The sequence below is a fragment of the Cibotium barometz genome, chromosome 49, assembly GCF_041138505.1.
Source record: "Cibotium barometz isolate CiBa-2024 chromosome 49, ASM4113850v1, whole genome shotgun sequence".
Classification (NCBI taxonomy): domain Eukaryota; kingdom Viridiplantae; phylum Streptophyta; class Polypodiopsida; order Cyatheales; family Cibotiaceae; genus Cibotium; species Cibotium barometz.
Window position 1 is genome coordinate 32,934,637 of NC_141094.1, and position 12,527 is coordinate 32,947,163.

At 37.4% G+C, this 12,527-nt stretch overlaps 1 protein-coding gene across 4 annotated transcripts; it reads left to right on the top strand.

The window, feature by feature from the left end:
- The first annotated feature begins 3,038 nt into the window (after positions 1-3,038).
- LOC147610502 (uncharacterized) lies at positions 3,039-6,216 on the top strand. Of its 4 annotated transcripts, XM_086786324.1 has the most exons (5): positions 3,047-3,200; positions 3,516-3,966; positions 4,198-4,256; positions 4,977-5,249; positions 5,342-6,216. In XM_086786324.1, exons 1-5 carry the CDS (start codon positions 3,123-3,125, stop codon positions 5,621-5,623), a joined length of 1,143 nt encoding a protein of 380 aa, XP_086642450.1. In that variant the 5' UTR covers positions 3,047-3,122; the 3' UTR covers positions 5,624-6,216. The 4 variants fall into 4 exon arrangements, with proteins under 4 accessions (XP_086642448.1, XP_086642449.1, XP_086642450.1 ...); XM_086786322.1 differs by having other exon boundaries at positions 3,039-3,966; XM_086786325.1 differs by lacking the exon at positions 4,198-4,256 and having other exon boundaries at positions 3,053-3,200; positions 3,516-4,019.
- Positions 6,217-12,527: the final 6,311 nt, after the last annotated feature.

Here is a 12,527-nt window from a genome sequence, read left to right on the forward strand (position 1 = left end):
CCTCTTTTATCATAAAATAAATTTATCTAAAAGTTTCCTTTTCTTTAATAAAAATATCCATTATTTTAATTATGCCAAAAATCCCACTTTTACCATTTAAATGATTGAATTCCAAATGTCATGGAAATTTCTCTTTTTGCATAAAAATAAAATTACCAAAATTACCTCTTTTCTTAATTACTTATTTATGCATAAACACAAAAAATTAGTTTCCCATGAATATGATGAAAATCATTCTTTTAGCATAGGATATTCAATCCTAGAATATGGTAGGAAGTCTTCTTTTCACATTATGCATAAAAATGAGCTATGTATTAATTTTTAAAAATTTTACCATAGCTTCGCTGCTATTACTGATAATTTTTAATATTTCTAGAAAGAATAAGACTTTGTAATACAATTATGATAGAATAACTATCCTTAACCTTAAATCTAAATTATGAAATTAAATCATAAATTTACCATAATTTGATTAACATAAAAGCCTAAAAAGCCATTTTCTTAACCTCTAGCTTAACAAGCGTAGAGATTGATTTTGAATTAAGAATTTATCAATGAGAAGCATTCATTTGCTAAAGAATTAGTCATAGGAATGACTATTCTTTTGGGAGAGAGAGATATACATAAAAAGCATCCTAATTAAGCATAAAGATTTACTTTTTTGTGATTATTCATTAGAATTCTTATAGAAAGCTTGATTTGCATTGAAAATAATTAATTTGAAACTTCTCAAGCTTGAGAGGGGTTGAGAAGTGAAATCATTGAGAATATAATCAAAAACCATGAAATTTTTCTTACCTTTAGGTTTGGCTTGCTTCTTTATCTTAGAAGGAAGCCCCCAACCAATCAATTGGTTTAGTATGTTGAGAAGAAAGCTCCAAGGATTGTTGAAGAGAGAGAGAAGCTCTAATCTCTCCAAAAGTAGAGGATTTTTAAGAGATAATAGAAAATATCATTATTTTAATGTAATATTGGCATGGTATAGTTCACAGACTTTTTCACAAAAGACTAAGGATATATTTATAAGTGAAGGAGGCCACTAACCAAGTCCAATTGGGTTCTAGAATTTTTCAGGTTCAGTTTGACTCAATTTGGACAAGATTTGGACCACTTTGGCTTCCTTTTTTATTTGGTTTGATCCAGGAGAGAGGAGAGATAAAAATATCACAAATTTTTTGAATTAAAAAGTCATCCACATGTGTGAATTAGGCGCCTACCTCAAGAGTCCCCCTCTCCTTACCAAGGTATCAAAAATGCATCACTATTCCAAAATATCTCATTTTTTTAGTAATATCTCATAGTTTTTAACTAATAAACCTTGTACTCACTCAACTCTTCATCTTATGTGAGCATTTACTCATTTTTGGGTATTTTCTTTTATTCTTTCGATTTATCTCATCCCAACACTTAGATTAATCTAATTAGTCCATTGGAGCCTTAATTAGACCATAATCTAAAAATTTCTGAAAATGTAGACCCTTAGGCTAAGGTCCTTTATACACATTTTTAATTAATTCCAAATGCACATTGGAAAGTTTTTTTTGAATTTTTGCTTCAGGGAAATCCATTTTAGACACTAGGAGGATTTTTATATCCAAAGATATCTTAATTTAAGATTATCTCTCTCTAGACTTTTTCTCTCTCTAGGCCAAAACAGGGTAAAACAAGATCTTTCTTCTATTTCAGAGAGGGAAATGATTACAAGAACAGAAAGGGAAGTTTTTACACCTTTACACCTCAAAAGTTGGAGGGAGGAATCTTACATCAATCACACCCGAGAGAGATAGCCTACTCAATCACACCCGAGAGAGCTTGGACAAACAATAGAACAAATTAATCAACATAAAACACAAAAAAGTTAAGGTTCAAAGAAAAGTCTATTTTAATCACACAAATCCACTCTTAAACACCCAAATAGCACACACAATCACACAAAACAACTTAAATCCTACTCTAGAATACCTCTCCTTACATTCTACCAAGGATTTGTATCCAAGGGAAAGATAGAGTGAGAAGAATAGAAGATTTAAGATAGATCTACTTTCTTACCTTATCGAAGACTAAATCGATTCCTAGCAGCGGTGCCATTTATTTATGTCAAGAACCTTCATAGTGCAAGTGGTTAGACCGCTTGTCTTGGACCATAGAAATCCTTATTGGAGAGGCTAAAGAAGCCAAAAAGTGTGTCAATCACTCTTGTTTGAGACAACGTAACTACAACATTGTGAATTTATACAATCTAGTTGCCTATATGTGACACACAATAGAAAATACAGCACTGTATGGGAGTTGGGCCTTAACACTAGGATGCAGTCCTTGATGGGTAAACAAACCTCGTGACTATGTGACACACCATGTTTTAGGAGGAATCTATGGTTGGAAAGAGGCATCGGTGATCGGTACATTGGATCTACACCATCGGATTCTAATGTGAATTACAGGTGAACTTAAAGGTGAACTAGGGTTAAGTGAACTAAGATGAAAATTATCCGACAAAAAAATGAACTAGAAGGAGTGAACGCATGGTGAGCTAGAGGAATAAACTTGAGGTGAACTACAAGTGAACTAGTTTCTTAGCTAAATAAAGTTTTTTTTAGCGATCCTTAGTTCTTGCTAGAAAGTATAGCATAGTGGTTAGACATTTCACTTCCAAAATGCAAGTCTTGAGTTTAAATCCTCTTTTGAATTTTTTTAAAATTTTTGACAGTCCCAAACTCATCCCCCCTCCCCCCTAGTTCACTCGTAGTTCACCCGTAAGATCACTTCCCCTAGTTTACTCCTAGTTCACTTTCGGCAGCGAATCAACGTTCTAAAATTATCGCAATTACGACGCCTCTTTCTAACCATAGATCGCTCGTGAAGCATGGTGTGTCACATAGTCACAAGCAAGCAAATGTAAAAGTTGACGGCAAAACTATTGGAAATCAAAAGGTTTTGTGTGGGTTAGAAAATGTTTATAGAAGGCACAGCCTAGCGGTGAGATGGATGGGTTCAAAAACCTACTAGCTATTGACGGTGGTATAAAAGGCACAGACGCAGACGAGCACAAAGATTTTTTTAAAAAAATGTTTACAGAAATTTTCATTCGATGACGATGCCGATGGCAGTCTGAGCTCTTCTGAATGGCCCTTCGTTCTCTCGTCCGTCATGGAGCTCGTCGTCTCGGCCACAGCATCTCGCCCACCTCACAGCCCCACCAGGTACACCAAGCTTTTCCTCAGTTCGCTGATCATCGGAGCTTCATCTTGCGATGCAAGCACACGATCGCACAGGAAAATTCTGCACACTGCCGGCCGTTTCTCTCGCAGACGAACCCTAGACCAGGCTTTCTTCCCAAACACGCTCTTGCACAGGCGGATTCTGGACTTAGGGCAGGTTTTCATACCAGGCAGACCTTTTCACAGACAAGCTCTGCTATTAGGGTAGGGTCGCACGAACTTCACTGCAGGCATCTTCTTGCACAGCCTAATTCTGGACTTGGGGCAAGTTTTCTCGCTAAACAGGCTCTTTCGCAGGGGAGTACTGCAGGGCCACACGAAACGCACTGCAAATGGCTTCTTGCACCGCCAAGTTCTCGAATTAGGGCAGGGTCTAATGCCACACAATCTCCATGCCATGGATCCAGCAGAAGTTTTTGCAATGGCACCATGGAAGCTGCCAGCAAAAATACAGTGCTGCCATCCAAGAACACATCTGCAGCCGTTTTGCGACACACCACCCGTTTCAAGAGCATCTCTACTGATGCCATAGCTAAAAATTTGAAGCTTTCTCCAAATGCTATCAAGCTGCCCATTGATGGCATCAAGAAAGTTGCTAGTCGGTACAAAGAGGCGGCCGGCCTCCAAGTAGAGGCTTTTTGGAAACGGAATGTGATGATTCTAGTGGGAGCTGCAGTCATTTTATCGTGCTTTCTGCTATGGCGTATCATGTATGGGGTTGCCAACATCTTCGTCTCCTTTTCTGAAGGTATGGCCAAGTTTGGATTCCTCGCCATGGCAGCTGCAACAGTGGCCTTCACGGTCAGTGCTTCTTGTTTCGTATATAAACATACATGCATGCATATAGTTGTATGCACTAGCTTCATCAAATGTGTGTGTGTACATGCATCGTGCTAATTCTTTCTATCTTTAGCGGTGCATTTGCCCTATCAACTACTTATTTGTAGTACTAATTCTTTCTATGTGCTACTTCCCTTAGTGCTAGGCTTTATTATGGTTGAGCCTGCCCTGCATCTCCGGAGGTTTGACAGAAACTCGGTACGAAGGGCTTTGTGTGAATATATGCTCTTATGTGTGTGTGTGTGTGTGTGAAGTGCGTGTATGAGAGCATATCTTGATACAGATCCCACTATTGGGCACTGATGACGTTAGTGGGGATGTCGTAGTATCTAGTCCATACTATGCATAATGGAGTTGATAGTTATATAGACTTGTGGGTTGACTACCATGAGTATATAACATGCACATTCCTAATAGGTGAATTTGGTCAAGTTCCTGGATTCATATATATATATATATTCATATATATATATATATATATATATATATATATATATATATATATATATATATATATATATATCAATGCACAGTCACGTACACTAAGTTCACTAAGTTCAGTACATGCATACTTGGACACATTCATCCATCCACCCATAATACAAATGCATTATGTTCATACATGCATCTATCCATCCATGCATACATACTAATGCACAGTCACACACACATTAACTTTGGTACATATATACTTTTGTACTTCTATCTCCATGCATCCTGCGTATAAATGCATGTTTGTACATACACTCGCACATTTGTACATACAGGATGTAATCTTATTACTTGAAAGGGAGAATAAGTTACTAGATGAGCTACTTGAGTAACTACGTACATATGCATGCATACATAGTATACACATGCATACATACACATATACAGATTCATGCCTATACATAACCTTTATTTGTTTTCATTCAGGCGATGGCATTGCGAGCCCGGTATACCATCAACCCTGATAAAGTATATCGGATTGCGATGCGCATGCTTAACACTTCAGCAGCTGCGTTGGAGGTTTTGGGGCCTCCTTTGACTGGCACAGACTTGAGAGCATATGTGATGTCCAGTGGGGGCTTGAAACTGAAGAATTTCAAACCTAGGTTTGGTAGCAGGAGGTGTTTTCTCATTTTCCCAATCCAAGGATCTGAGAGAAAGGGACTAGTCAGTGCTGAAGTGAAAAAGAAGAAGGGAAAGGTGAACCTCTTAGCCTAAGCTACTCTTTAAGCTTAATTGCATGGACCTTGATCAATACTTAAATCTTTTCTTGTTATTGGTTTCCATTGCAGTATGATTTTAAGATGCTTGCAATTGATGTGGCCATTCCTGGAGCGGAACAACGAGTCTTTTTAGTTGGTGATGAAACAGAGTACAAAGTGGGGGGGGGCTTGATTGGTCAGCTCAGGGATCCAATATTGAAGGTCATGGCTGCACAGGAGGAGTTCGATGCTCAGGATGAGAAGGAAGCGGAAGAAGAGGAGAGAGCAGTGGAGGAAAGGAGAGTACAGGAGATGAAAGAAGAAGAAGCAAGGAGGAATGAGGAGATTGCAAGACTTGAAAGAGAATCCTGAATAAGTAGTTGAGGCCTTGCAACCATAAACCCTCAGCTGGTGGGTATGGCCTCAGTAAGGAGCATAGTTTCAGGTTGAGCTTTTGGGCAGAGCTAGTAGAAGAGGAGCTTCATGGCATTTTTGGTATAATTACAAACACCATTGTGTTGGTGATTAAGATCTCTGTCTTGGCTTGGAGCTTTGCTAAGACAAGGGAAACTGGCACATCTTCAATCTGTGTTTTTGGGGATCTGTACGCAAAAACCTTAGTTTTGCTTTAGTTCTTTTTTGTTCAGCTAGCAGAGTTCAAGTGAAAGCTTAAGTGGGAATAACCTACTGGCTCACCTGCTGAAGGAACTGCCATTACAGCTTCATAAAGGCCAGGAAGATATTTCCTCTTGGCAGCATGCCGGAGTCCTGGAAGTGACCCCCCCAGCAAATGTGCGTATGTGGTGGGAGTCCTGACCAGTGAATGCATTGCTGGTGGGCTTTGAAAACCTTTGAATGCTTTTGAATAAAGGATTTGGAACCTTGCAAAGGCTCTTGACTTTTTGTCTCACTTTTCAAGAGATATTCCTGAAAGTTTGGGGAATGTGATCATTGATTCTGAATAAGCTTTTATGGTACAGATACTGAAATCGATATGCAGTGGTCTCTCTCTCTCTCTCTCTCTCTCATGCCTTAAGCTCTAAGGATGTTTATTGATCAGCCAGCATTTCAGCATTGCATTTGCAATCAGCTACCCCCCCTTTGTGTGTGTGCATGCCCATGCCCATGTGTGTTCGAGGTCAAGTGGATGTGATAGATGACTTCATGGGTTGTTCCTGCCCTTTATGCTGAAGGGGAAAATGATTGTTTACTATTTAGTGGCATCCTTCTTCATGGCTCACTTGCAAAGCTTTGAAGTGCTTAGTATAGCTGAGAGCACTAAACCCACTTGAAAAGGCCAACTCCGAGGTCTTGGGCCACTTCCATTATGGGATTCTCACCCAATGGAGCCACCTTAAGCAAGAGGAAGGTGGAAGAGGAAGATGGGACCATGCGGGACTACATCACCAGAGCCAAGTATCTCCATATGAGATGTAGTCCCAAGGAAAGGCCGGGTGACTTATCATTGATAGATGCCATTGGAAACTGTATAACCCAATCCCATGGGACATGAAACTCTAAACCCAAAGACAAGATTTGTGCAACCATTTCCTTACATTCTACTGTCATGTGAATGTATAGAAGACATGCTAAGGATGGCATTTGAAATGGGAAAGGGGGTTGCCACAAATAAAGCACCCAAAGGTCGAGATAAAGGCCATTGAAGTTGTTTTTGGTTGATAGGACCTGCAACTCTGTGAAGTGGAAGGCGCCTTAATGACAACATCTTTCTTTGATTCTCATTTATGAAAATATCATTTCGCACAACATTTAAATCTCATTTATGAAAAATATGATTTTGCCCACATTTGAAGGGTATAACCTAGCAGGTCCACAACCCGAATTTGGGATTTAAAAAAATTATAGTATTTAAATTTGTCTTTTTTTAACATTATGAATAATAAAGTACAATAGTATATATATAGTTTACTTATGTATATTATAAGAACTATGTTTAGAACTATATATAAGAACTATTTTTTCATTTAAAACTATGTATGAGAACTATTTATACATTTAGAAATAAAGAAATAAGTATAAAGAAGTAAGATGTATAGTACTATATATACATTTAAGAACTGTATATATATAAGAAGTAAAGAATGAGTATATGTATATATAAGAACTATATATACATTTAGAAGTAAGAACTATAAATACATTTAGAATTATTTATAAGTACATTTAGAAGAACTATATATCTATACAGGATTAACCACAACCCCACCTCCCTCCACGTGGGCAAAGGAGGTGGGACTATTTCAAAATAACCACTCCTCCTGCAAGCGTGAAGAGGAGCCAAATCTCACATCTTCCAATGCAATTTTGAATTTGAATCTAAGAAGATCTCATCTCACATCTTTCAATGAAATCTTTGTATACATGCTTACATACCTATAGATACACACACTTATATATATTATGTATATATGTGTATCTATAGGTATGTAAGCATGTATATATAAATAGTGTGCATGTGCATGTGTGTGTGTGAGAGAGAGAGAGAGATTACATGTAAGATGCATTTATTTGAGAGTGAGCACACCTCACCACTCATCCCTACCATTAAAATTTAATCTAAAATTTAATTAATTAAAATTATATACGTGTGTAAATCTATTTAAGTGTGTGTGTGTGTGTGTGTGTGAGAGAGAGAGAGAGAGAGAGAGAGAGAGAGAGAGAGTTTCTATGTGAGAGAGTGCGTGAAGAGAGAGAGAGAGTGTGTGTGTGTGTGCATGAGAGAGAGAGAGAGAGGCTGAGAATTTTTATGTAGGAGATAGTTTGTGTGGGAGGAGATAGTTTGTGTTTTCATTAGTGTATGTGCGGTGTGTACATGTGTGTGTGTGTGTATGCGTGTGTGAGAGAGAGAGAGAGAGACGACAGATAATTTTTACGTAGGAGATAGTTTATGTGGGAGGAGAGAGTGTGCGTTTAAGATTAGTGTATGTGCGGTGTGTACGTGTGTGTATGTGTGTGTGTGTGTGTGTGTGTGTGAGAGAGAGAGAGAGAGAGAGAGAGAGAGTGAGATAGGGCAGACCTGGAGAGAGAGAGAGAGAGAGAGAGAGAGAGAGAGAGAGAGATGTAATGAGGGAGGGTGAAAAGAGAGTGAGAGATAGAGAATAAAAAGTATCTTTTAATAAAATATAAATTAAATAGAAAACATATCTGTATATGTGTGTATACATGTGTGTGTGTGTGTGTGTGTGTTTTTATTTACATTTATATATACATATATATATATATATATATATGTATGTATGTATGTATGTATGTATGTATGTATGTATGTATATGTATATATATGTATATAATGTATACATATATATATATGTGTGTGTGTGTGTGTGTTTGTGTTTGTGTGTGTATTTAGATGTGTGTATGATATATCTATCTATATATTTAAAAGTGACCACAACTTATCACCCATCTCTGCACATTAAAATTTAATCAAAATTAATTAAATTATATCAATGTTTGTATTTATATTTTTAAATACATGTATATATGTATTTATATATATATACATACATATGTATATATATATATATATATGTATATGTACAACATTTGAGAGTGTGTGTACGTGACAGAGAGAGAGAAAGGGCGTGTGTGTGTGTGTGTGTGAGAGAGAGAGAGAGAGAGAGAGATGGTTGTAGAGAGGGAATAGTTCTTTTCTGGAACCTTGGTCGACCGCCGCCGCAGCAATGCGCGGGTGCAATACTAGTATATATAAAAGAAAAAAACAAATGATGTGTCAGGCTTTTTTTTTCCAACGCGTCTTGCCTCCGTCTTCGCCTCTGTCTCCACAACGCTCAGTGCGTTTAGCCTTCACCTCCATCTCCTCCTCTCCTTCGCCTCTTCCTAGCACTCAGTCCGTCTCTACCTCTGCCTCCACTCTGCGAAGCCACAAGTTGGGGCTCAATCAAAGCTTACCTTTTCAAGCATGCATACAAGCATTTAATTTTTGAACACAATTTCAAGTATATTAATGCTAAGCCAGCAGTGGGGATAGTTTCGCCAGCACTTGTTTTAATAAAAAAAACTAGAATGCTTGGGTAACCTTATCCGCCTGAACAAGTGTACAAGTGTGCTCAAACAAACAACTTCAAAGTGAAGCCAAGTGTGAAATAGTATGTAACCGGTTGCTTGTTAGCAGCCCAACGAATGTAGTCTGGAAGTAGGGACACTATGTTTGCTTGCCTAGTCATATTCTTTTTGCATTTATAGCAAGCACACCAATGTGCTTTACACCGTATTTGTCTGCAGCATTTAGTAACAGTGCCCTTGCTAGCTTCACATTAGTTGTGTAGCTCTCACTTTCAGTACAATGCCGTCTTGTAAAAAATGAACACACACCACATCCAAGACATGTGCAATGTTGCAGGCAACAATATCACACTCAGAACACCATTTCTCATATAACATCTCCATGTTATTCCACGTGGAAGCGTTTGGCATTAGCAGTTGTTTTCTTTTCTTCGAAATCCTAATTTTTGGAGCATGTCTTCTTTGTAGGCGTGTCAAGATGGACACTGCAACCCATACCATTTCTACACCACATCCTCTTCGTATGTGCGTCTTTTTGAAATTTATATGAATAGCTTATAGAGCTCGAATGAGCATGAACATCAAGCCTATGATTATATTCCGCGTGAGGAATCGATGGACATTGACATAGATCTTAGAGTACATCACAAGATAGATAATTCCAAATTCATTACCACATTTGAATCTGAGTTACTTGTCATCAAGTCATAGGATTTTTGTGCTCGTTTGTATAAGTGAAGTTTATAAAAAAACCCCATACATAAAGTATGGCGGGGAGTTGGCACAGTCCTCCCTGAAATTTAATAAACATAGGCGAACGTGTCTTTCTCCCGTTTCCCAAATAGCACTTTTGATATTGAAAGTGGACCAAAACACCTTCAATGTTGAAGGCGGCCATTAGTCCTATGTATTGATTCATGATACAAATCTCATTTTCAAATGTGGTAATGAATTTGTAATTTTCTAATTTGCGAGCTACTTTTGAATCCCCATCAAATATAAGAACGGGCTTCAAGCTCATCGATTGCGGTTGTAGGTCTGGCATTGCTTCCAAGTATGCTTTCAAATTCATGTTCATTGGAGCATTTCAAATATGCTCTAGACTACACGAAGCATACTATCCAAGCACACACACAAAACATGGTAAAAGTTTTTTTTAAAAAAATATTATTTTACAAGCTTCAGAGCATGGAGTGCACCTAGCTTTGATGATGATGATGTGTGTGTGTGTGTGTGAGAGAGAGACTATACCCACACTGGCGTTTCCATGTCACTGGCCAAAATCTCCACCACACGGGGTACTGCTCCTAGCTTTATGTAAGCAAGCTTCTTGGTCTTATTGCCAATTATGTGATTCAAAGAGCTTTCAAGCTCGTTGTGGTATCTAGTAAGCTCAGATCCTCAAGCTTACGCCATCCTGTAGAAAGCTACAAGGGGTAGCACAAATTAGCAGCAAAAAAAAGCCCAACCCCCCACAGTGAGGGCGCTGCTGTTTAATTGATTTTTTAATTAAGTATTATTTTTTATCGCTGCCCTCCTTGTTTTAATTAAGCGCCTGCAGCTTTTCGTTGCTGTTTAATTGATTTTTTAATTAAGTATTATTGCTTTTCTACAAGCATCTTAGGCTACCCAAGGTAAAGAAGAGCATATTTAATATTTGTTTATATATATATATATATATATATATATATATATATATATATATATATATGAGAAGTATGTTTTTTTTAAATCATAACATAACTAGGATTGCTTGTATGCTTCTATGTCTCATATATATATATATATAGTTTACTTATATATGTAAGTAAACTATATGAATATATATACATATAAGTACACTATATAATAGTACATATACATATACACACAAACTGAAAATAAACATATATGCAAATAAACCTACACATACATATACATATAGACAAATAAACCAAAACTATAATAGTAAACTATATAATAGTCTATATACATATACACACAAACACATACTCTCTTCCTCGTATAGAAGCATACACATTTATACATAGAAGAAAAGTACCCACATTCATATACATCCTTACATACATACATAGAAGCAAAGCATTCACATTTATATAGGGATCCCTAAATACAGAATCATACCTAGAAGCATACACATTTATACAAGGAAGCATGCACACTCAAATATGCTTATATTGAAATGTTGTAATGGAGTGAAAAAAGTACATGGAATCAATGCTTATGAGGAGATCATGAGTTCATGCCTATGTGTAAGCCCTTTCTCTCTTATGACACAATTTTTATCAAAATTTACATTATAATCAACTCTCTTTCTTTCTTAGAAATCTAGAATGGGAATAGGGTACCCTTGGCATTCAGAGCAAAGGCCAAGTAGGAATGCGTCTTGAATCCAACTTGCTGTTGTGAGTGCCATGGGAAAGCACTAAGGTGGAGGATTAGGTACCCAGAAGTGAAGAAATGGCCCCAACCTTTCCCTTGGATTTTCAAACTTGGTAAATGGGTGGGAAGGCTTGGTCGAGAGATCAACCAATAACAATACATCTCTTCATCAACAAATTCTCTCAAGTGATGTCATGGAAATGTTTGCCATTTGATACTTGGTTTCACATGGCAATGGTTGCCAAGTGTATATATAATTGCAAGTGATGCCGTGGAAATGTTTGTACACTTGGCAATGGTTACCAAGTGTACATATAATTGCAAGTGATGCCGTGGAAATGTTTGTACACTTGGCAGTGGTTGCCAAGTGGAAATGTTTGTACACTTGGCAGTGGTTGCCAAGTGTACATATAATTGCAAGTGACGCGGTTGAAATGTTTGCCATTTGATACCTAATTGCACATGTAAATTTGGTAGCTCGATGATAGGTTGCATAAGAAAATTGGTGCAAGTCTATAGACACATACAAGCATACACATACATATAAGGATATATACAAGCTTACATAAACATACATATACAATTGCATACATAGAAGCATACACATACATATAAGTATCCATAAATACACATTCATACATAGAAGCATACACACTTAGATTGTCATATACTAACACATAGGCGCACAAGCGTGCGCGCGCATGCACACACACACACACATAAGCATACAAGCATACATACACATACATAAAATCCTACACATACACATAAAGCATACACATATGTATACACATATAGCATACAAGCATACACAAAAATACACATACACATAAAACATACAAGCAAA

What these genes read in the sequence shown, in the direction of transcription:
- LOC147610502 (XM_086786322.1), top strand. Translation starts at nt 3,123, where the DNA reads ATGGCCCTTCGTTCTCTCGTCCGTCATGGAGCTCGTCGTCTCGGCCAC. An exon ending in CTTCGTCTCCTTTTCTGAAG is followed by an intron (nt 3,967 to 4,197) that starts GTATGGCCAAGT and finishes TACTTCCCTTAG; the next exon opens with TGCTAGGCTTTATTATGGTT. An exon ending in TGAAAAAGAAGAAGGGAAAG is followed by an intron (nt 5,250 to 5,341) that starts GTGAACCTCTTA and finishes TTTCCATTGCAG; the next exon opens with TATGATTTTAAGATGCTTGC.